The 26,550-nt window shown below is 33.5% G+C and overlaps 1 protein-coding gene across 5 annotated transcripts in view; it reads left to right on the top strand.

Annotated features, from left to right (window-relative positions):
• The window catches only part of ELP4 (elongator acetyltransferase complex subunit 4), a 276,252-nt gene that overhangs the window by 135,985 nt on the left and 113,717 nt on the right, over positions 1–26,550 (top strand). For all 5 annotated transcript variants that reach the window (XM_002709032.5, XM_051825657.2, XM_051825667.2 and 2 more), the window contains exons 8-9: positions 1,226–1,334; positions 3,572–3,678. In XM_002709032.5, the coding sequence (XP_002709078.2) occupies positions 1,226–1,334; positions 3,572–3,678 (216 nt within the window). The remainder of the gene's footprint in view (positions 1–1,225; positions 1,335–3,571; positions 3,679–26,550) is intronic.

Below are 26,550 nucleotides of genomic sequence, written 5' to 3'. Positions count from 1 at the left end.
TTCAGCAGAGTATTTGGTAACACAGTCTACTATGCATTTCATACCAAGTCAGGTAACACTGACTAGCTCTCTTTCCTTTTTATCCTTATTCTTAAAAAGAGACTTAAGAAATAGAATAACAATGAGCTCAGTGGTCAATCCTATTTTAAGAAAATGAAAATCTTTGATTATAAGTGGTCTCTCTTCTAACAGGGGACATAGCATCACATTGATAAATTTTCTTGACTGTTTTATATTTCCCATTTCCCACACTTTACTTCAAAGATTAGTTTCAAAGTAATGGGCATTACTAGAAAATAAAATGAGAGTTTCAAAACTATAAAATTTCATAAACAACAGTGTTTCAACTTATTTAGATCTTCAGTACAAAAAATAATTTGATGTAGCACATAGTCAGTTTTCTGACCTACCACACTATCAGAGACTAAAAGGGATACTGAATTTCCATTAAAAAAAAATAAGGCAAAGAGCCTACTTGGTATTTGATGATTATATTTTTTATAGCCATGAATTTCTGGGTATGTTAGAACCTTTGATACTTAGTAGCTGGGCATACTATACTTGGAAACATATTAATGCACTGTTTTAATCTGGAAAAATGTGACATTTCTTAAGATGGATTGTTTTTCTGTTCATCTTGGGTTTGTTGGGAAAGAAAAAGTAGGCTACTGGTATAAGCAGTACTCGTCTACCAATCTTCTTTGCCTTTGTTGTTATTCCAAAGCCAAATGGCAGCATCTGGAAAGAACGCAGAAGACTCCAGAGCTAGGCATGTTGCAGCCTCTTAGCTGCATCCTTCTATGTTTCTAATATGTCACAGAGGACTTCAGCTGTTATAGGGCTGAAACCTAGTACAAACTGGGACCTTTGCCTTATGATACTGGGGTATCTACTGCTTCTGAATCCTGCTGTCTGCCAGATTTTCCAGTGTGTAATGAGTGAAGTAGTTTGGAAAAAAAAGTGCTGTTTAAGAATAAAAGTAGCCTTGCCCCTAAGATAAGTGAAAAATAACTGATTTATGTTTTCTACCAATTTTTACTTTTCCCTCAGCTTTTTAGATTAGAGTAGCATAGCTACATGGGTTGGACTTTTCAATTGAGGCATATTTCATCTAGTTATCAGCCTGGAGTAGCTTTAATTTTTAAGTTGAGGTGGCTTAGTGGCACTATAGTGATGTATGTCACTTTTAACCATAACATGAATGTTTTGTTTCTGTCTTTTACAGAATAAAGCTATTATTGCTCGTGTTACAAACTTGTCAGATACAGTTGTTGCTCTGGAATCATTTGTTGGTTCTGAGAGAGAAACCAACCCATTGTATAAGGATTACCATGGTAAGCAGCATTCTTATAATAAGAACATTTCTGGCTGCTTCTAGGGTACCTGGAAGTATCCTGTCCAATAAAAATATCTACTGTCCAGTAGCATGAATTTTATTACATACCTATTAGATGTTTTCCATTTTTTGTCAGTCTTCCATAGTATTTTATTACCAAACTACATGAAGACTACAGACTATGATAATTGCTTGAAAAGAGTCAAACCCAAATAAGCATGGGCTTAGGTATACATCTTGTTTTCCTAGTGGCTTAAATTTGGTAGTCACGCTTTTTAGTCATGTTTGAAATAAATATAATGTTAATTCAAATAATACATGTTGAGCACCTTTAATCTAGAAATCCAAGATCTGAAATATCTCCAATCCGAAATTTTGGAGTGGATTTTTGGATTCTTTTAGAGATGCTTAGCCAGTAAATTCAATGCAAATATTCCAAAATGCGAAAAACTCCAAAATCTTAAATACCTCTGGTCCCAACCAAGGATTTCAGATAAGGGATATTCAACCCTTACAGTAGTGAGTAATAACTTTTTACCGATTTACATAGTCTGAGTATATATTAAGGATATAATTATTGTAAAATGTAATACTTCTATTGGAGACTTTGGTTTAAGACTGATTAGCTTATTAGAAGTCCTTTCTAGACTTTGAGACTGATTTTATGAGACCCTGGCAGGTTCTTTTTGGTTTTCATATTAGAGTCTACCAAAAAAAGTGTTAACTATTCATGTAATTTATTATTTCCATTTTCTTTTAGAAAGTCAGATGTTACCATAGTAAATTATCTACACTGAGTATCATTTATAAGTATTATGAGTTTATAAATTTAGTAAAAGTATATTTTGAATTCAAAAATATAATTACTTTGATTGAAACATTTCAGAGGTTAAAAGCCTATGATTATTTGTACTGAAATCTGTGAATTTATAGATTATTCACCACAGAATACTGAGTAGTTCTGAGCTGTATAAACTTTCTGTTAATAAGAAGGCCCTGATGACAAAAGCATTCTTTCATTCTCTAAAACCTGCTGATTTATTAGCTATATAAGCATATGTAAGATTAAAATGAGAAAAGTACAACTAAAAATACAGTGTGCTTATATCTGGTAAGTACATTTGACTAAATAGCTGTGTGTGAGATTTTTAAATTTGTAACTAAAAGCTTACTTTTTAATAACACCTTTGCTTTTATTAAGTAGAAAAAAATCAAGTAGATATTTTAGTAAATTATTATTGAAGGAGTTGTTTTGAAAGTAACTGGAGGTTTTATCCTTGGCAGCTAAAACTAATACATTACTAAACATTCAAACCCACACATAAAACCTTGTACTAAAGAAGCAGTTCTATACACATAAATAAGCTGTATCTGTGTGTTCAAATCTAGAATTTGCCTTTCCCACCCATGTTTAGGAATCAGTGTCTTTGGGATGATGATTTTAAACATGAGCTGAGTCAGGCATAAAGATGCACTGAAGAACTGTCCGTGTCTTCATCTGTGGGAAATGACCCCTAGTTTAGTCAGAAAGTACATTAGGCTGCACAAAAGCCACCCAGTGCCCTTGTCAGAAAACATTAGCAAGTGTTTCTACTGACAAGAGGCCAAAGCTCACGGTTTACGTAGCACTGCTCTAAAGCTTAGAACAGCTACATGAAGGTCTACCGTGCCACAGAAGTAAGTGTCTCGGGATGGCATAGGGGCTCATGTTTGATCCTTGAGTGTGCTCTGAAATGTAGTTTCCTGCAATGGTTTGTTCAAGTCATTAATAAGGCACAAAATGAAATACTTTTCATTAGTGCTTCATTGTCAGTAACCCATAAGCCTTGTTTTGCTGGCTGCTTACTGGTGCATTTAATAAAATAAAGATCACTCAGTGGTGCCGTGGGCAGCATGCAAGGTGATAGCCATATTTGCTTACTGTAAATACAAGAGAAAATCACACACAAACCGGCTGTAGTTTTGACAAGTATTAAGATCCCTCTTTACATCTGTACTTCTCTACCAAAGTGCAATTAGTTTTCCTCGCACAAGGATTTCTGTTTATCTTATTCTGCTTGATTACTTGAGTATAATCACACCATTTGCTTCATTGCTCCTGGTAGTAAGCTCCAGTTTTAAAAGGGGAGGATGCTTGTGTGTAAATTTACAGGATTCTGCTGTAAGACTCTTTAATTTATGCATCTGGTGACAGCGTTTTTCAGGTTTTTTTCCTTTTAATTTCCTTTTCACAAGGTTTGATCCATATACGGCAGATCCCTCGGCTTAATAACTTGATTTGTGATGAATCAGATGTCAAAGACTTAGCTTTTAAATTAAAAAGGAAGCTATTCACCATTGAGGTAAGAGAATTTCTGTGTTTTATAGTATTGAGGTAAATGGTATCTCCCCCTCTTTTTTTTTAAAAACTTCAGTGAGATACTTATGACATGTTTCTTGCTAGCAAAAAAGGATTTTGTTTTAAATGTCTATGAAAAGTATGCGCCTAACTTACATGATAAATATGACATGCATATTTCCAAGGCTTTCAGAAGCATATTTAATTAAATGTTAATGAGCTGTGCTTACTTGTGTGTGGAATGTGAGTGCTACCCACAATTGTGTATGGCTAAGAGGATTTTTTATCTACATTCTAAAGCATTTTTCTTTACTATTAGTGAAATTACCTTTCACTTTATGTGCTGAATTAAACAAAGAATAATTCACACTAGTGTCTTTAAGTAAATTTTTTACAACACTTAAACTTTGCTTGTGACCTTTATGCAAGCAATGATGACAGAAAATATTAGTACAAAAGATTTATTCCAACTTAATCTTGCTAAAGAGCAAATGAACATAGAACTATTAAGCAATTAGAGTTGACGTATTTATTAACGAAGTAAATGCTTAGAGAGAGAGATGGCTTTTGGGTGATGTGATAGTTATCAGTATAGCCGGTGCAATTTTTTTTTTTAACAAAGACATAAAACAGCCAAGCAGCCTTGACAAACCATTTTGTTTAATCTCTTTTCAAATGAAAAGCTCTTAAGCAGGCCACTTGTCTTAACTGCTTGAAACCATAAAAAGAGAGAATTGCCACCAATAAATTAGCATATTTTTAACTTCATCACCAAATGATGGTCAATGTGGCTTGGCACTGCTTTGGTGTTTGGGACTTCACCCTTAAGTGACCACTTTGGCCCTTTTTTGACCCTCTGCCCTCTTTAAGCTGGCCACTTGATAAGGTAACTTAATGGTTCTCTCTCTTTTTCTCTTTCTCTTCACATTTGCAAGTAGCACTAACCTATAAATCATTGTAAGGGCCCTATCCAGTGACAAATTAATGTGCCCTCCTCCTAATTAATGGTCATCAATGTCCTTAATTATCTAATCCTATTGAGAGCAGTTAATAGTTAATCAGGCAGCCAGTTCTTCAAGCAGGTCATCTCTGCAGGAGTCTTAGAAGTTTCTCATCTGGGGATACTCCCTTCAAAAGCCATCGAAAGCCAAAAGAGTGAGAGTGTAGAAATAGTGATTCTGGAGCTAATTTGCTTTAGTTCTCAAAGGAAACCACTGAAATGGAACCCAACACTGTAATTGTTTAAAGCATTATTTCAGTTTTTCTGACAAAACACTGACTAATTTCTCATCATATTACTTAAAACTTTTAGAGGGACAGAGTTGCAGTGTAGTGTAACAAGGAAGGCATGCATATCATTTCCCTTTACCTGGAATGTATATTTTTAATGAAAATGAAAGTTTCTTTCTCCATGTGATGCTTTTTCTCCAAAATCAGTATTATGACAATAAGGTCTAAAGTATCATTTTTATTTTCAAATTTAGCAAGGCAGTTCCCAATGGAGAAAAAAAATTGTACCCAGAGAAGAATGTAGTGTGAATGTGTTTATTCTCTCTCTCTCTCTCTCTCTCTCTCTCTTTCTCTCTTTGGGGCTTGCTAGAGGTGAAGGGAGGGAAGAAATAAAGTACTTACATAAGCAGGACCTCTCCTTTGAATAACTTTAGACTCTAATAGTGACTACACTTTACCATTGGAGTTGTTTTATTAACTACACAGATTTCTGTACCATTCTCTCTTCTTCCCAATATGCTAATGTAAGAGAACTGTTATAATTGGTTACCCTGTAGGTTAGAAGCAGTATTTGAAAACAAATCATAAATAGATGGGTTTTTTTTTCCAAAAACTAATATTCAGAATAGTTGATCAAATCTTATACTTTTTTGGCTTAACCTAATTAGTAAGATTTTTCTTTCATTTTTGAAGACATATAGGCAAAACGCATTCTAAATAACTCTCTGATTTATGCCATAATATCCAATATGGTGATCAGAAAAAAATAAATTAAGGAATCAAACCTAACAGAAGTCATATGGATATAATTAGAACATTATAAAATCATGAGGTTCACCATAGGTGATTTTTTTAAATATACCATTGTGCATTATAAAATGCATATTCAAATAGATAGAAAGTCTTTGGTGATATATTATGGACTAGAAACAAGAGTGGAAATGACCAGAAAATAATTACTTCAAGGATTCCTTTGGTGGGAAAAAAAATCATCTATCAAGTGCCCATGTTTTAGGTTCAACTAATCAATTTTTTTAATGGCCTGATATTGTATTGTACTAATCTATAGTACATTATTGAATCTGAGTTATTTTCAGAGGGAAATGATGATTTGGCAGGTAAAGCAGAAATAACTTTTCTGATTCCTTGCAGACAGATCTGTTACGTGTTGGAATTCACTCTCAGTCCTGATCTTAGAAATGGGCTGCTTGAAAATGATGGGCAAAAAGAAACAGACAAGCACGCCCATCTCCATTTTTAGGCTAACTTTTCTTCAATTTGTTAAGCCACTGCCCTTAGGAAACATTAAGGGCCTTTAACATAGACTGCAACTTCAGTGTTGTCTAATTTCTGTGGGTGCTTTGAAGAAAGCAAAAAATATTTCTTCCTTCTTGTAGTATGTGTTGGTATTGTCTAGATTTAAGTAGAAATATTTATCTAATCACAGTTCACTTTTACTCATACGTACAGCCATAAAGTTCTATAAATTAGCATTCTTATAAAAACCATAGCAGAATCATATGTATACCAATGACCTTGAAATCCCTGCATATATTCTAGTTAAGTAAAAGACAAAGTTGAAAGTTAACTGTGTCTTCAAGTTATAAGAAAAAACTTTCCAGTTCTTTGAAAACTGTTAGTTCCTATAAGCTCTACATGTTACCACCATAATATACTGTTTATTTCTTGGTCTCACCCAGATCAAGGTTACGTAGTCTTACCTAACCTCCATTCAGTCATAGAAAATTTTTATTAAGCCTTTGTTGAGTATCAGGCATTGTCCTGCCTTATTTATATATTTAATGTAGTCATTAAGTATTTCAAACAAGGCTTTACTAAGATGTACTGGTAGACTCAATATATAAAATGTATCTTTTTCATGTGTGTATCTATCCCAGAACTAAGAAGGAGGTCACTTATTTAGTAGGTAAAAAATCTTTGGTGAAATATATGTAATATGGGTAAGTTGTAAGTGAGGTTTTCTAAATAGTTCAAATAATAGAACTACAAATATAATTCTTCTTTTCAAGTGACCCCCATACACTGCATTTTTAGTTAGGTATAAAATTGAGAACTTGGGTACATACCTTTACTTCCATACTGAAGTAACTACTTCTGTTGTTTCAGTTTCTATAATTTTTGTAACTATAATGTGGGAATTATTATTAGCCACTTTTTTCTTTAGTAATTTTGGTATAATTATAATTCATGAACAAGTAAGATTTGGTAGGATTTGAAATGTGGCTATATTTAATTTGATGGTATCATGCTATTTTGATTATAAATTTTAAAATTGACCATATCTTATCACATTCTACAATATAATTTTCTGTAAGAATGATAATACATTATTATATTAATTATATCTATAAAGTTATTACAAAGAGGATTTCATAATGGGACACCTTAGTAATGGGATGATTTTCCAGCTCTGTAAGATTCAGTGTTTCTAAGTTCAAGTCAGAAAGTATGATAACTAGATTACACTGAAATACACAAAAGACATGCACCGTTTATTATGAACTTTCAACATAAGGATAAAATACTTAATATAGGATTTACTCCAAAAATAATGATCATCATAGTGTATCTGTGGTTCTTATAGACTAAATGAATATTGAGAGTGGAAAAGATCATAGTAAATTGATTTTACTCATGGTTATCTTCTGATCCTTTGGTCCTAATTCAGTATACAGGACTTCAGTACTTCTCTAATCACTAAGAACTTTTTTTCACTTAATAATTGTTTTTCCTAAGTAACTATTTTTTAATGTGTTTACTTAACACTTTCATTAAGTATTGAGATCAAACAAGTAAGATTCATAAGTGTAAATTTATAATACTTACAGTATTACTTGATTTGATTCAGCACACTATTTATTCAAACACAGTATTTGAAATTTTTACTTCTTGGAAAAGCATACTCTTGCAAACTGAAAAAGTACTAGTCATGATGATCTTGTTCAGCGGTTTGAAGTATTGCATGGTATCTTTGGTCCTAGCCTTTCTTCCCTACTTTTATTTTCAGTAGCCTTTCCTCCTCTTAAATGAAGAGCAGAAAGGTAAATATATGTTTACTCAATCTAGAGATAGGGAGAGGAGTTGTTAACTTGCTTGTCAATTCACAATTATGTCACCAATATAAAATAGTGGAAAAATAAATGTCTGTCTTGGAGACCTTACTGAATTGAAGCATCATGGACATAGGGGCAATGATGCCCTCCACAAATATTGGTTGCTATTTAAATTCAGTTTTATTCTTAGATATACTACAGTTAATTTAAAAAATCTAAGTTGAATATAGGCACCTGTTTATCTGGATGAAATTATTTGTCAAAAGTAAACAAAAAATAATATTCTTTAGCAATGGAAATGCAATTTTCTACCTATTTATACTTTAATATATTGATTATTTTACTATACCCATATTTTAACACTTAATATAGGATTTAACCCAAAAATAATGATTTAAACACTTTAATTCCCAATGAATACACTTATGGTAGTGTCACATAGGGAATCTCCAGAAGTTGGTTTAATACTTACTATATATTTCACATGCCATAGTGAATGTATCAAAAATGCATACCACCTTAAGGGGAACACAGTTTTGAGACTCTGTCTAATCCTATTTCTTCCCACTTTGGAATCTTAATTAGAAGAGATAAGAAAAAAAACCATCATTTAACTAAATTATTGTCTTGAATCTGTAGCAAAAGGTATAATCCGCAATTGGGCCAATTAGCGAACCCCTTAGTTAGCTATGCTGTGGCGAACAATTTGATTAGATCTGACACCATCCTAGTTCCCACTGTTGTTTTGCCAGGTATGATGGTCAGACTTCAAAGAGCTTGAGGCATCAGCAGGGCAAGGTTTGGAGGCCAGCTTAGGTCCGGTTGTTAATCTCTCTGCTAAAACCACAGCAGCTCTCACACAAAACAAGCTTACACGACACAATCATGCGGTATTAAAGTTAGGGTTGAGTCATGCCAATTTGCCTTTGATTTTTTGATGATTGACCAAAGATGGCTACATGACTAGACACATGCTAAAAGTATACTGATTAGGTAAGTTCCCAAAATATTTGAAGTATTTTTTAACTTCCTATATAAATGTTGTGAAAGCTTACTCCCTTTGATCAAAGTTTCCAAAGTTATAGTACTTTATTGGGAAAAAAATGAGTATTGTCTTCCTTGCAGCCTAAACACCTAACTTTTCACTTACCATTTCATATAAATTTGTTATCACATTAATAGTTCCTTAAGGAGAATGTAAAAGGAAATTGTTTCTAAGTGGTAAGCTTTTTAAAAATCTATTAAGCGCATTGAAAAAAAAATTTTTCCCTGAGTCATTTATGTTGACTGACAATTTTTCTGAAATTTCTTTATAATTATTTTCCACTTAAATGTTGAGTAAAGTGCCCTTCCAGGATGTGATTGCATAAGTGTTCTTTTCTCTGCATTCTGATTTGTTGAAATATTGCAGTAATAGTGACATGTTTCCATTCTGAGAAAGGCCTAAGGCTGCTTTAGTATTATTCCGAATGATTGAAACTGCCATCTTGCTGACTTTCCCTTGGGCAGCGTGAGGCCTGTTTGCTTTTGTGTTCATTTCACATGCTTCCTGTGAGTCTGGCTGGCAGAACATCTTTGCTTCATTTGGCAAGGAAGAGTAAATTCAGGTTTGGCTATTATATACCTTTAAAAGTTTTTATATAGACACCAGCACCTAGGACATTAAGCTTACATGTTGTCATATGCAATGACCCTATTTCTTTTTTCATATTATTAAAATATCTTATGATGCCTTAATGATAAATAAACTTCATTTTACAGATAGCATTTAGTATCTAATATTTCACATTGCACTATGTTTGTTACTTATTTATAACTGCATTTTAGTCAGGAAATGAAAGTATATATTTGAATAACAATATGGATGCAAAAACCAAAGGTCAAATATTTGCAGTCTTGCTAATAGTCTTCCAGTCCATGAGTCTCTCATAAAGATACACTGGTGTCTGTAGCACATTTGTCTGGACTTTGAGATCAGAGTTGTACAGACTCAGCATCGTCTGAAACTGCAAAGAAAAAAAGATCACTTCTCCTCCTTCCTAAATCTTGTTTCTAGAAACATTTATTTATGTGCTCTGTGATTTGGCTTCAGGAAAATTATATTGCAGTACCTGAAGAATTTTCTTGGAGCCTTTGTAGAACTGCTGTAGCAGATTTTACCCAGTTTACACAATACTCTCGGAAACACTTCTTCCCACAAGGTATCATTTATGGTGTCTAAGGAAGATAGAAAAGGAAAACAAAATGCTGACAAATCATAGCTGTCCCACTTCCTCACCTAAGTGTATTTTTAAGTTTCTGGAGGGTAAGAACATATTTTACAAGTATATCCTGCAATATACCTGGAATACTAATGCTTAACAAATACGTTTCCTTGAATTTGTGATGTAGGTAGCTTTGGAGATATTTTTGTACCCAGAATGTTCCAAGGTTAGTCCTGCCTCAGTATCTTTGCCCAGCAAATGTCTAGAATGTTCATCCCTCTGGTTCTTTCAAGGCTTTTTCATGTCATTTGGATTGTGGGTTGGCTACCTCAGTTTCCTCTTTAGTGAAGTCTGATTGGTCTGTCTGAAATATTCGTTAAGTTACTATGACATATGCTATTTTAGTTCTCAGTATAATACTTATATATTACTCTAATTGTTAATATCCAGTTTAAACCAATTTTTTATCAGTTAATTTGTTTCCTTTCCCAACCTCACCGCTAAGGTGTCAGCTCTACAGGATCAGGGACATAGTTTGTCTTGTTTGCAGCTAAATGCTGAACAAATGTAGTAGGTGCCCCATAAATATTTGTTAAATTCTTAAAGTACTGTTTTTAAAGTAACTCATATTTACAGTAGGTTTCTTTAGAAACATGTATTCAGCACCTCATTTGTTTGAGAGGTTGTGTTGGATGATTTCAAAAACTATTAGCATATTTTCTTTTTATCTGATCCTCCTAGGAACTCCTCAGATCCACACTTTTACACATATTTTCTGTAAAGTTATATGAGGAATTACATAACATTACCAAAGTCATACATCCATGGTTACAGCCAGGATTAAATCCAAGTCTTCTGACCCCTGCGCATAATATACACTAGAAAATTAACATGCTAATGTATATACAGAAACTTTTATTATTACTAAAGAAAATAAGTTTTAGTAAGTGTTTAACTGGGTCCTGGGACTATGCAAAGTGTGTTACAGGCATTTCGCCACAGACCTCACAACCACTTTTTACCATTATTATCAACATTTTACAAAACAGATCATACAGACCTGAAGTCACAGAGTTAATAACTTGGAGAAATGACAGTTAGCCCTGATCTGTGATAACTAATAGAGCACCTAAAAGGAAATCTGTAGAAGTCAGATTGACACTTTGAGAAACAATGACTTGAACAGCCCTTGTCTTGACTGTCGAGGAAGAGTTGTCTTTTTTTTTCTTAATGGAGAATGGGACTGGGATTGGGAGAGGGAGGAGGAGGTGGAGTGGGAGGGCAGGTATGGTGGGAAAAATCACTATGTTCCTAAAATTGTATTTAGGAAATGCTTGAAGTTTGTATTACTTAAATAAAAAGTTTCTTTGGGGAAAAACAAAGAATACATATGTTCTTTTTTTTTTTTTAAAGAGTTACAGCAAGAAAGGGAGAGACAGAGAGAGAGCGGAAAGAGATCTTCCATCTACTGGTTCATCCCCAAATGTCTGTAACAATCAGACTAGGCCAGAAGCACAAGCACCTTCTTGGTCTCTCATGTGGGTATAGGAGCCCAAGCACTTGGGCTATCTTCTGCTGCTTCCCCAGGCACACCAGCAGGGAACTATATTGGAAGTAGAGCTGCCAGGACTCAAAACCATGCCCATATGGGATGCGGTCACTACAGATGGTGGCTTTACCTCCTGTGCCACAGCACCAGCCCCAAATACATATGTTCTTTTAATATTCAATTAAAAATTCTGTTGTGGCCACCACAATGACATAGGTAAACCACCAGGCCTGCAACAGCAGCATCCTATATCAGAGTGCTAGTTCAAGTCTTGGCTGCTCTGCCTGCAGTCCAGCTTCCTGCTAATGCGCATGGGAAAGCAGTGGAAGATGTCAGATGTCCCAAGTATTTGGGCCCCTACCACCCTTATAGGAAACGAAGATAAAATTCCTGGCTCCTAACTTCAGCCTGGCCCAGCCTTGGCCATTGCAGCCATTTGGGAAGTGAACCAGTGGATGGAATATTTCTCTCTTTCTCTGTTTCTCCTTCTCTCCTTGTTGCTCTGCCTTTCAAATAAATTATTCTGTCCATAACAAGCATCATACTCAATTTTTATTAAATGTATCTTAAATCTAAATTAGGCTAATCATAACCTTCTCCCTTACATAACATGATACTTTATATATATGAAGGACTTCAAAAAGTTTGTAGAAAAATGGCATTAAGATAATTTGTATTTTCCTTGGATTTTGGGGAGATTCATTCATATAACCATATATATATTCATGTATATATATGAATATATTAGGGTGGCAATGTTTTTTCATTGCTTTTTACTTATTCCTAGTATGTGGCAGGTATTTTATTGTGAAAAAATTATTTTGCAAAAAATGTAAAGCCATTTCATAACACACTATCCACTTATATAGAATTTCTAATTCATAGGGCAAAGAAAGTAGTCTGTATAAAGATATGTGATTCCTTTTTAACAATCAAATATTTTGATATGGTTCAAAAGAAAACCAGACTTTATTAAAATATATTATTATTATATTCACTTCCATATTTGGGTGACTTTGCAAATATTGATTTTCTCATAGCTAATTAATGTGCTTTCTTATTTTTCTTACTTGCCATTTGTTATCTTTGGAGCATCAATAATTACCCTGTGAAATAATTAAGATGTATATAACTTTTCAATTAGGACCTACTAAATTCAGCTTTCCCAATTCCTAATTTTTGTGTCTCCTTTTTTTCATAGGTAGTTCTAATGAAGATTTAATTCATTCATTTTAAAAGCTACTTTTTGTTTTCAAATATTCTAGTTGAAAATTTTTTACTATATTTAAGGAAAATTAAGCAGTAACTCTTATGTTTGCAAATTATTTTCCTATGTTATTGATTAATAATGCCAAGTATTTCCTGCAGTTTAATAATATGAACAAATCATGCCCCTCATTAAGTAAATATAATATTAAATATAAATTATTCATTTATTTAAATAGAAATTAGAATTTTGGCAAAGTTATTACTGTCATAACTATACCGTAGTAGACGTATTATAGAGTAGCCAGTTTAGTTTTTGTATCTGGTATAGTAAAGTTCACTGAACTGTTTTGTCAGGTGCTGTCAAGTCAACCCACCATTATTGTAAAAAATCAAACTAAATCATTTTGGCATGAGCTTTCCAGAAATAAGACACCCAATATGAAGGGTTTAATGAAATTAAGTATTTGGTTTCAATTTTTTTGTAAGACCATCCAAAATATATTATACTTATCAGAAATTTCTGAATAAATCAGTTGAAATGTCTTACCCTATAGTTTGTTGAAGAAGTATTCTCAATGTCATTGTTTAATATAAATAATACTTAGAATATATAAATATAATATAAATAGTATGTAGAATATATATGAGTGTAGAGGGGAGGATTACAGGATTCTTTGCTGAATCTTGTAAAGTAATAAAACCATTTAGAAATATAACCATTTAGAAAAAATAGAAATATCTTAATAACATTAAATGTTTCTATTATGAATGAAGCTAATATTAATTTTTATGTCATTGTCCATTTCCAAAGACTGTTAAAAGCAAAGTTGTATTTGCTTAAATTTTTTGTTTTTAGCTAGTTGTTTATAAATGTTCCAAATACTCAATTCCTGTATGATGGAGGGAAAACGTATCTTTCTGATCAATAGTTACTTCAAAGGCATTACTGCATTATAGATTTAAAAGCTTCAAACTTTTCATTTGTGTATGTTGAAACAGAGTATATTTTTTGTTCTGCCATTTCTGCTCAATAACCTAAGAAATATTTTTCTAACTTATACTGTAGCTATGGTGTAGCACTGAAAAAGCTTCTCACAAAAAATCTTTTTGTGCAATTAAAGGTCACTTGTAAATATTGTAATAGGCTACTCATTTACAAGATCTTTGTGAAGGGTCAGGGCTATAGCATGAAATGGATTGCCCTTGTTGAGCCTATAAATAAATGGATCAACTTATCTTGTATGCATCAGGCAAAGGAAAAGGCTAACACAATACTTATTTATATTTTCACAAACAAATTGCTAAAATGTTGAACAGCAAGGATAGAAAGTTATTAGAATATGTAATTGCAGCTTTTAAGGAAACACAACTTTATACATACACATGTTTGTTTAACAATATGTGTCCCATCTAAGAATAACAAAACATAGCACACTAATAGTGTTAAATTGTCCTTTACCATAAAACTATCATGTTTCAAAATGGTGAAGATTAATATAGTCCCTTTCTTCTCTACTGAAGTTTAAAACGTGTCAGGAATAGTTATGAAAAAGGAATCAAACTAGATAGTGATTTACTTTATATTTTGTAACCTTCCCAATATGCTTACAGAAGTGAATGGTGGTCTAAATTAAAGTATTAGTGACTGTCCATATGGAATGAATTCAGTCACCTGATTTTTCAATACATTAAATCTTCAGAATAAAAAACTAATAATGAAAATGTTTTATTCCTTATAATTTTGATATACTTAGGTTGTGTTATATACATATTTATCAAGTACAAGTCACTTTTTAGTTTCAAGAAAAATCTAGTTGTAAAAATATAAAAATGAAATAAATATATCCAGTACTTTCTAGAATCTTCCCTCTGCCTTTGGGTATTTGGACACAGCAACCACATATCCTTAATTGCTGTCTACTATCATAAGTAACACAAAAAATTAATTTTCTGCTCAGTACCAAACAAAATTTTAGTTGAACAAAAATAATTTAACAATGGGTTTGAATCAAGAATCAAATGAATAATGATAAATTGGCCTTTAAAACCCTGTGGACTGATTAGTCTAATAAAAATGTTAAGGCCAACCATGAGGTGATTAGCCAAGAATATCCCTGATCCAAGTAATATTCTCTGCTCCTTACTTCCTTCTTGAATATCCGTCCTGTACTATTCTGTTTGTTTCTGTTGCCACACTTTAGCACAATGAAAACGTGTATCTCTTCAGCCTCTCTATAAAGTCTCAAAGCTTCGGGAAATGTGATTCTTTTAGGGCATAAACTTGGAACTGTTTTATTCATCATTGTATTCCCTTTTCGTAATTCATTGCCTGATCATGTGGGTACTTAACAAATATTGGATGAATGGATGAACGAATGAATGTCCTTGACATTGCCCAAAACATATTAAAGGGTGTGACTATAAAAATTTGACCATTTCAGATTATACAGAATGATACAGAATTCAGTTTCCCATAGATATTTAATAGATTTGTGACGTTTTACGTAAGTAAAATAACCTTCAATAAATATTAACTATATAATAATATAATATTATAATGAACTGTTGCTGATGATATAAAGAACTGGGGTTTCCTCAGAAACCCCAGATAGGAAACAAGGAAATAATTTTGAGCTAATATATGAGTAATACCTATTTGAGTTATGATTTCATTATTACTATTTGAGAACTATTTCATCTTATTGCTACTTAAGAACAGTTTTGAGTGATTCATCTTAAAAGATTTGATAATAAATTTTCAAAATTCATAAATATCAGTGTGGGGTTTTTACTCTGTAATAACTGTATAAACTATTAGATTTAGTCTAAGTTTCAAAAAGTCCTCCAGGGGAGGCAGGAATCAATCCCAGTTTCCTGATCTGCAATAATAGTACTTTCTAGTCCCTATTGACCCAGTAAAGCTTCCTATTTATATGGTTGGCCTTCTGTAATTAATGTGAGTAATTTTATTGCCTATGTTTTTATGGTTTTTCAATAGGAAAAATATTATAAAAGACCTGTGAGACTTGGGTTAGGAATGAAATAATTATGTAAAATGGATATTATATGTATATTACAATTTAAATACATGTTAGAAGCAGAGTAACTAATATCACTTCTGTTAGAATCTAGGACTATCTGTTGGAGAATGATCCCATTGATGTCTTCGTGCATATGAGGCTGACAGTTTCCAATCTGATTCTTTAGTTTGGTGTCATAAGAATTTCCTCCTATGGTACAGTAGGTTAAGTCACTCGTTTGAGACACCAGCAACCCATATTTGAGTGTCTGTGGTTGAATCCCGCCTCTTCTTCCCTTCTAAACATCTTGGTAATGCATACATTGGGAGACAGCAGATGATGGCTTAAGTATTTATGTCCCTGCCACCCATATGGAAGAACTGAATGGAGTTCCTCCTGGCTTTGGCCTGGCCCAGACCAGCTGTTGGCAGGCATTTTAGGAGTAAACCAGTAGATGGAAGATTGTCTCTCTGTCACTCTGCCTTTCAAATAAATAAATTTTAAAATATAATTTCTTCCTGGAAGACCATTCTGATCCAGATAAAAATTTGAATTAAGGACAGTTACATTCAGAATAAAAACTTCGTATTGTCAAATTTATAATTGAATGCATTTCTTTCACATATCCTATTAATTTAACATGCTTGTCATTCAGTCAAAAAAAAAAAACAGAAAAGGTATGTTTAAAAATATTTTGGAATTGTAACCTCTTCTGTTCTTCATAACACCACAAATGTGGGCCATTTCTTTGCCCAGTTATTGGAAAGCTCCTCATGCTTTGATCCATGTAAAGTTGGATACAGCAGAGCCACTATTAGGCAAATTGTCACTGTTGCATTAGAACATGAGATTAGCAAACTATGACCCATGAATCAAATTCAACCCCACTGTTTGTTTGGGTTTTTTGTTTGTTTTTGTTTTTAATAAACTTCATTGAAACGTAGTCAGGCCTGTTCATGTTGTTTGTGGCTGCTTTCACACTACATCAGTAAGCTGAAATCTTATAAAGCCAGAAAATCTGATTATCTGATCATTTCTAGGGAAATTTCCTGTAAAGAAGAACCATTATTTTAGAGGACTAAATACTTTACAGAAAATTTACTGAGAGAAATGTCAGCCTGGGGATATGATTTACAGTCCTGAAATTAAGCTCTATTTGAAAACTAATGAATATACACATTAATTAGATATGGAATTTTCACTTGTATAATTAATGAAGTGTCTGAGAAAATACCTAGATTCCATTAAAGGTTAAAATTGGGAGGGAATTTAAAGTGCTTCAACCTCAGGTTCTTACTGTGTGCACATCATTTCTCATCCAGTCTCTCTGGAATCATCTGGAACTCACCTTCTTAGAGCCACCCCATTTCAGTCTCTGCCAGATTCTTCCAGATGCTAACACAACCTCCAACCCCATTAGTACTAATCCTGCTTTCTGAAGTGACACATAAATTGCTGTTTTATATGTAATATTACTGGATTCATAATAAATATCTATATGGAACAGTTATAATTTATGTACATATTGTCTTCCATAGATTTATATTTCTTTTATGAATCATTATAAACTAAATTTGCCATTTTGTGGTATTTATTGTACATCTAAGAATCTTAAGCATGAAGCCCATATAATTTTAAACAACATCCTTTAAAGGAATCCTGTTTCTTTTTTTAAATAAAAGACTAATTAGAAATATTGCAGTGTCAAATTCTGAAATAAAAATCCTTTATGAATCAAGGTTAACAACCTAGATTTGTTGTATATATGAATACAAAGATAAATTCAGATGATTAAGAGAAAATCAAAATTGTTATTTTCAAAGTTCTTTCTAATCTAACCATAAATAAATTAATAAACTAAACAAGATGTAGCATTAAAGCTTTGGTGACTGAATATTAAGAAGCATAAAGATATATTTTTAAGAAAGATTGATTTTATCAGCAAAAATAGACAAAGGGTAACTGTTCATTAGCACACTGTAGTGTCTGATAAAGTTAAAATGATAGATTTAAGGAAACACTATGGACCAAGTCTTGCTTGTTTTACATTTTATTTTTTAAAAAAACTGCAGGAATTTCTTGATCAAAAACAAGATCATGTTGAAGCTTATAATATAAATATATTATTAAACGAAATGTTAGAACTGGTAAGATTATATTTTCTTTTTTCTTTTACTTATATAAAGAGAACAAATCTCATGTATTTCATATATACAGTTTTAAGCGCATAATGATACTTCCCACCTTACCTTCCCTCCATCTCTCACTCCCACTCTTCTCCTTTTCTTATGTCTCTTAATTTTTACAATGACAGACTTTCTATTTTCTTTATAATCACAAGCCTAACACACCATTAAATAGAGAATTCAACAAGTAGTAAGTAGAAAAATCACTGTTCCTCAAGACTTGGAATACATTGGCATTTTAGTTAGGAAATGTAAATGTGAGGGCAATTTTACTCAGAATTGTTTTAATTAATTTCATGGAAACAATCATGTTTTTAAGTAACTATATAAAGACCATTATCTTTGGCATTTGAAAATTATTTTAAAATTAGGTAAAATAAGACTCCTTTTCAAAAGTATTTATAATGTAGACTAGAAAATATGGCATGAAACTACATAAAAAGGACTCAACTTAGTGTTTTCAGCCTAATAAAAATGTTGTAAAAATACTTGTAAGCTTGAAAATCACACTAGCTATTCTTGTTTCAAATTCTGTTTAATATATTGTTCTGTATGATTTTATAATAAACAGATTACTCCTTGAACAGGAATTAAGAAGAAAGCTGCCAGGAAGGGGTTTTGTTGTCAGAGTAGTTCCCGCCTCATGTTTTGTAAGAGATTTCATGGTCCCATTGTAAAGAGTAGATGATTTAAAACGTGTTCCCAAGATAAACTTTCCCATTGTCATTAATGAGGATGGATAATACTGAGTGACAAGTGCATTAGGAATGACACAGAAAGAGCTGTTAGATTTGTCAGAGCGTATCACTTCAGGCATTGACACTTGAGGACATTCTTTTTGTGGATATTTGGTTGGGGTGAGAGTCTGATTTAAAGATACCAAAAGTTTGTGTTTGCTAATAGAATAATGCATTTTACACTTTATGAACATATGTATTCCAATATTTATAAAATATTTGGAGAGTTATTTAGATTATGTTCTTCCACATTTTAAGTTCATGTTTTTATTAAATACTAATTTCTTTCTAAGAAAGTCATCCAACTGTCTAACATTTGAGCACTACAATAGTTCCACAAAGCTAAGTTTTCTCTTTTTAAAAGTCTTATTTCCTAGAATACCCAACTGAAAGAAAGGTCCTAAAAGTCATATATTTAAAAAAAACTTTTTGCTGTCTTATTCCTGTATATAAAGGGAACTCCTTATTCTGCATCACCATGAGAATAAAGATTTTGAAGAAAACACATGTAATTTCTACTGTCTCTCTAAAAGTACATTACTTTAGAAAAACACATTATAAATATTAATCAGCAATTAATAATATATGACTATTCTAATATATAAAGAATTTCCAAACTGTAGTATGCCTCTCAATTTCAATTTTGAACATGGAATTGGTCACTTTTTTGCCTTGAATCATCTTTCATGCTGCCAACCAAATTTTGTCTCTGTGTACCTTTTTGACACTAATAATGACTGACCCTCTGTTCATTTGAGTTCAGGATTTCCCAAGCGGCAGTTTGGAGTGGGATAAACTATCATGATTGCATACTACTAATCTGTCTCAACCCAACCACCCTATGACTGAAATTACACTTGACAGTTTACCTCTTCTTGATGAGCCTGAGGTGAACATAGCTGCAGACCATCCCTTTGAGGACATGGCAACTACTCCATATGTTAGGGAGGGTCCTTTTATTAGTGACACAAGACTTAAACTATGCCTGTAACAGAAGGGAGGTCGATCTCTCCCTCTGTCTCTCTCTTCCCCTCCCTCTTCCCCATTTTTCTGATTTTCAGTTGTATTTTTTCTATACTACAAAGCATTGTTACACAAAAATGTTAGGTAAATATACAAATACTTTCTATAGGTTAGCTTCACTGTGTGGCTAAAACCATAAAATTTTTTAGAATGATCATGTTTTCCTAAAAAAAGGTCGATCATTTATATACTGCAACTAAGTATCATAGATGTTCAGTTAATATTTGACTCTTACCAGAATTTACCAGTTCTTGATGTGTCTCAGTACATTTTCATATTACGGAAATATTTCTGAGACATTAATCTTCTCATTGTAGTATAGAGATATTTTTCAAAGTTTCAAATTCTTTAAAATTAAAAAATAGATTTGTAGAAACAATAAATTGAAAAGTATAGCAGAAAGCACTTTAATTTATTGCATAAAGATTTCTTATTTAGCCATAATCACCATTTTTACTATTGTTATATAAAGTCTAAAAGTGAATGTCTGCTTTAAAAAATCAGCTTACTGCTTTATTTTTGTCTTTTCTTTGGAATCAGAAAATATCAGACGCTTTGAAGTGGTGGTCCAGAAGAAGTTAAAGGACTTATTAACACCCTAGAAAAAAGAAATCTGAAGTAATTTTCAAAGATGCATTTGGAAGTTTTGATAGTAGGGGAAGTTTTTGTAAACAACATAGAGGACCTAGTGAACAACAGATTTAAATTGAAAAAGGAAAAATTGAAGTCTTTTGAATGAAGTCATTTGATTTTAAAGCTGTTTTTTGTAGAGCACGTATAGATAAGTTTATTATAAAAATGGAATCTGTATTTTTTTTTTTTTGACAAGCAGAGTTAGTGAGAGAGAGAGAGACAGAGAGAAAGGTCTTCCTTCCGTTGGTTCACCCCCCAAATGGCCGCTACGGCCAGTGCTCTGCGCAGATCCGAAGCAGGAACCAGGTGCTTTCCTGGTCTCCCATGTGGATGCAGGGCCCAAGCACTTGGGCCATCCTCCACTGCCTTCCCGGGCCACAGCAGAGAGGTGGACTGGAAGAGGAGCAACCGGGACAGAATCCGGCACCCCAACTGGGACTAGAACCCTGGGTGCTGGCACCACAGGCAGAGGATTAGCCTAGTGAGCTGCGGCACTGGCCTGGAATCAATATTAATCTGTCCTGGGTTGTTGGAACATGAGTCCACCTAAAGAAATCAGATGACCTGAAAAGTTTGGCCAGTAGAGCCAACACTTCACTTTATTACTGGTTGTCTTTTACTTTTTTTTTTTTTTAAGATCTATTTATTTATTTGAAAGGCAGAAATACAGAGAGAGGAGTGAGAGAGATCTTCCATCCGCTAGTTCACTCCCCAAATGGCTGTAACAGCAAGGGCTTGGCCAAGCCAAAGCCACGAGCCAGGAACATCTTCCCGGTTCCCACATGGGTGCAGGGGCCTAAGGACTTGGGCCATCTTATGCTGCTTTCCCAGGCCACAGCAGAGAGCTGGATTGGAGGTGGAGCAACCAGGACACAAATCAGCACCTGTTTGAGATGCAGACACTGCAGGTAGAGCCTTAACCTTCTAAGCCACAGCGCCAGGCCCTGTCCTTTATCATTTTTTTTGAAGATTCATTTATTTATTTGAATTTCAGAGTCACACAGAGAGAGAAGGAGAGGCAGTGAAAAAGAGGTCTTCTATCCATTGGTTCACTCCCCAGTTGGCCCCAACAGCCGTGGGTGCAGGGGCCCAAGGACTTGGGCCATCTTCCACTGCTTTCCCAGGCCATAGCAGAGAGCTGGAACGGAAGTACAGCAGCCAGGACTTGAACTGATGCCCATATGGGATGCCGGCACTGGAGGTAGCAGCTTTACCCACTATGCCACAGTGCCAGCCCCTGTCTTCTTTTTTTTTTTTTTTTTTTTTTTTTTTTTTTTTTTTGACAGGCAGAGTAGACAGTGAGAGAGACAGAGAGAAAGGTCTTCCTTTTCCATTGGTTCACCCTCCCCAATGGCCGCTGCGGCCGCTGGCTTTGGATCAGCGCAGCTCCAGCCTTTGCAGCCATCTGGGGAGTGAACCAGCAGGTGAAAGACCTCTCTCTGTCTCTACCACTCTCTGTAACTCTGTCATTCAAATAAGTGAAATAATAAGTAAATCTTTAAAAAAAAAAGAATGAAAAAATTAAAGTGTGTTGTTCCCTTCAAAGATCCCTTTTAGTACAGGAAATATTTTATAATAATAATCTTATAATAATCTTATTAAATGGTCATGTAATCATTAATGTATTCTATACAATGTTTTCTAAAGCACCTAATGTTACATAGCCTCGTCTGTATTTGAGGAACTTATGTAAATTAAATTCCTGATGTCACAGAGATCATTGTTTAGTCAGGATGGTGAGTGAAGCATTTATATTTTGGAATGTAATGTAAATTATTTTAAACAAATAAGCTTAATCTGCATTAGCTGTTATTTCTACTTTTTTTTAACTGATATAGTAGTTGCCAGTGAGCTGTGTAAGGTTTTCATAATGTCATCTGAAATAAACATCCTGAAAAACACTGTCAAATCATTCAAATGTTTCTACTTTTTAAAATCTCAACTATGTTACTTTTTCCAGGAAGCTGCTATATAATTTAATTGAGTAACATGTATTTCTAAAGAAGAGCTAGTACTATCAAAATAAACAAACTATATATATCCTATATTCCAAAAGCAATTAAATGAAAAAAGTCGAACTTATACACTGATTTCATCGTAGGCAGACTTAATTTTGCACTTAGGCAGTAAACTCTGTGATCCATTCATTTTATCATACCCAGTTACTCCACCCATCTAATTATATGATCATTAAATGTACTTTTTATTATAGGATGCATCTACATCGTTTTTTAAAATAAAATTGCTTCAATTTTTCACACAAACATCTATTTTCTAATCAGAAGACTTAATATTACATTGCTTTACAGTAAGTGTTGAAAAATTTAAAAATGGTAATTATTGAAAGAGTTATGATCCAAAAAAGTAATTGCTTCATTTGGAAAGAAGAATTTATTTAATTTAAATGTAGAAAACAAGGAAATCATACTGGTGTTTGTGTAACACTTAAATAATTATACTTTTTGCTTGGGTTTTCATATAACCTTTTTCCAATAATCTTTTTAATATACTTACATAGCTAGGCATTTCATATCATAAATCCTATTTTAAAATGTGATAAGGGGACAGGCGTTTGGCACAGCAATTAACTCAACACTTAGCACATGCGCCTGGTTCTAGTCCCCATTCCTCCACTTCTGATCTAGTTTGCTGCTAATGTGTGCCCTAAAAGGCAACAGAGGATGGCTCAAGTACCTGGAGTCTTTGTCACCCATGTCAGAAACCCAGATTGAATTCTTGGTTCCTGGCTTCAAGCTGGTCCAGTTGTGACCAATGGCAGGCCTTTGGGGATTAAAGTAATGGATGGAAGATATCTCTCTGTCTCTGCTTTTCAAATAAAAAGTAATATAAATAAAATTTTTCAAAAGTGTTACAATGAAGAAAACTTATCATGCTTTTTAATCAGTAAATTATACAAAATAACCCTGAAAGATGCCTTGACACCATCACATATGGCAAAGTTACTATTCAGACTATTTTTAGTAAAATGATTTGCAGCATTCGAGCCACTTGTTTGTTCTGTACATCATGAAGGAATAGGTCTTTCCCATTAAAATAATTCCCTTTTCTGTGTTTGAAATATCAGCATTAAGTTTCCTTTGGTATGCCATGTGTACACGTGTGTCTTTAAGAGCACTAGAGAAAATGTAATGACAAATGTAGATCTGTCAGATTTTTAATATCCTAACATAGGATAAAACAGTTTGTTATTTCAGTGTAATGTTCATGCTGGGTCAGATGAAGTTTCAAGGACTGATTATGTGAGAATGAGATCAACCTTAAGTAATTATTAATTCACTTAGTAAATATTTATGGAGCTATCTTTAGGTGAATTCTTAATGTGGTCCAATACTTTTTATTAAAATATGTGTCCTTAAGATCTGACTCTGTCTGCAGCCTCATCTCTTGCCTTAACCTACAAGGCATAGCCTGACTGTTTTCACTTACAGTCCCCACTGTGCCCATTCTGTCATTTCCAGGTCTTGTGTAAATACCAAAAATACTCTATATTCCTGCTAGATCAATCTTACTCTAAATTTAGTCATCAAGTTAAATGTCAGTTTTTCCTCTAAAATCTCTTTGCTGCTGATTATTCCAGACTAAATCAGTTAACTCACCTCTGCTCCCAGAGTGCCTTGTAAGTTGTCTGCATTATAGCATTTACAACATTATTGTAATTCCCTGTTGCCTTGGTGACTTTTCACTATACCATAAGCCAGGAGCACTGTCTTTTTGCTATTCATGTATACATCCATAGCACTTAACATAGGGTCTACTGTACAACAAGTATATAGTAAATATTCTTTTGAATGAGTACAAAACTAATAATATGTGGAACTCTGCTAATTAGTTGACTGCATCTTCAACTGGCTCTTCATATGGGTTCTCTTTGGGGAAGAGCATTAATAACCAATTCTCCCAGCCCAAATCAAACAGTTTAAATTTCTCCTACTTACCAAAATGTTTCTTATTTTTTAAGGATTTATAATCTCTACTTGGGATACTCCCCCATCTCAACCTGGAATTTTTTTAAATATTTCGATTTTTTTTTTTATTTGAAAACAGAGAGAGAAAGAATGTCCGCAACAGCTGGGCAGCTGGGGATGGGCCAGACCGAAGCTGGGAGCTGGGAATTTAATCCAGGTCTCCCATATGGATGGCAAGGAGGGCCAGACTGAAGCCAGGAGCCAGGAACTCCATCTAGGTCTCCCACGTGGTTGACAGGGACCCAACTACCCTGAGCCATCACCTGCTGTCTCCCAGGGTGTGCGTCAGTAGGCAGCTGGACTCAAAAGCGGAGCTGGGACTCAGACTTGGGCACTCCAGTAGTGAATGCAGGTGTCTTAACTGCTAGGCAAAACACCCATCCATCACCTGGATATTTTTGTAAGAAAATTTTCACACCTAATTCATTCTTTCCTTCCAGGTGAAAATTTTACTAGCTCCTTTTTCACACCATTCACCCCTCCCTGCCAGATGTTATAACTTCAGTCTAAATCTTTGACTGATACAAAACAATTTTTATGAGTACGTATGTTACTTAATACATTAAAACCCTGTCAAATAACTTTAATTCAAATTTAAATATATTTTAAACTAATCTGTGTTATCTGCCTCTGTCGATGGACATATGGTAGAGATTCAGTGTGGGTACCTATCAGGATGACTAATTAAGTCCAGACCATCTGAGCATTTTAAATGTACCCTTCAAATGGAGGGGAGGTGCCAAGTTGATAACATCTTGATAACATTGGATAGTAATATCCCAAGGGTTTACATAGTCATTGTTCCTAGTCAATTGACATTTATATCTATTATCATTTGAGTGAAACATGATTAATTATTTTATGATAATTTGAATCATTGTTTAAAATTCAGTTTACAAAGTATTGTGTCCCTGCCATCTTCTCTTTCCATTCCTTTAGAGGATTTTGAGCCACTCTGTTATTTACGGAAGATGATTTCTCCTTCTAATTGTTACATGATAAGCCTCATTGTTTTCCAAATAGGAGACTCTTTCTCCCTCAACGAGTAATAATTTTATGCTACAGACATGCAGGATGAGGACAAAAATGTTGCATGAGGATTCTGTCTCTATTACACTCCACAGTAATACAATACAAAAAATTCAAGCAAAGGAGATCTTTTGCTTCTTCCATAGTGTCAAGAGTCACTGATTTTCAGATTTTTTTTTTGTATTGGGTATTAAAATAACTATTTTTGTATCTTTTAGAAATATTTATCTTGAAATTTTGTTCCTGAAATATTTTCCCAAAATCACTGTTTTTCCTAGCCACGAAACAGGAATTATAGTTCCTACTTTTTATTAACTCTTAGCTGTTTCAGTTAGAGATTTATTGCCTTAATCCATATGTAATGTGTCTATCACATAGGAAACATAAAAACAAAAGCTTAGTAATTTTCTATAATGCCATAATTATGTCTTTCATCAGGATAATTATATAAAAGTAAATAAAGGTAGGGCTGAGATAATACCGAATTCAAGATGCCTTTCAAATGTATAATGTTTATAATTAAAAATTTCAAATAGAAACTAAAGGGCATTGGTTTCCTTACACATCAGCCTAATTTTCAAAATAAAACCATAAAAGTTATCTGAATGATTTCTTTACTTACACATTCAAACAGGAAGTACAACAGTCCACTTAGAAGCTTTTTGTACAAAAAAAAAAAAAAAACAAAGTTAATGTGTCTACAGGTTTTTGTGGCTCATTTGACATGCAAAGTTAAGAGCAGAAATGATTTAAGTAGCCTAGTGCCATCAGAAAGTATTTAAGATTTGCAATGGGAAGTATGTAATTATTCATTTCATATCACCTAAGCCACTGAAAGAAAAATCACACATTATCAGTTATTAAAAGTAAACATCATGCATCATATATGATTTCATAGATTAAGATAATGACTTGCTAAATTTAGACATAAGTAAGATATTATGTCTTTGTAAATAAGGTAGTTACCCCCTTTCCTGCTTTCTGCCAGTTGGACTA

Source organism: Oryctolagus cuniculus, chromosome 1 (genome assembly GCF_964237555.1).
Source record: "Oryctolagus cuniculus chromosome 1, mOryCun1.1, whole genome shotgun sequence".
Taxonomy (NCBI): domain Eukaryota; kingdom Metazoa; phylum Chordata; class Mammalia; order Lagomorpha; family Leporidae; genus Oryctolagus; species Oryctolagus cuniculus.
The sequence above is the reverse complement of the archived record's forward strand: the minus strand, read 5'-3'. Positions and strand labels throughout refer to the sequence as shown.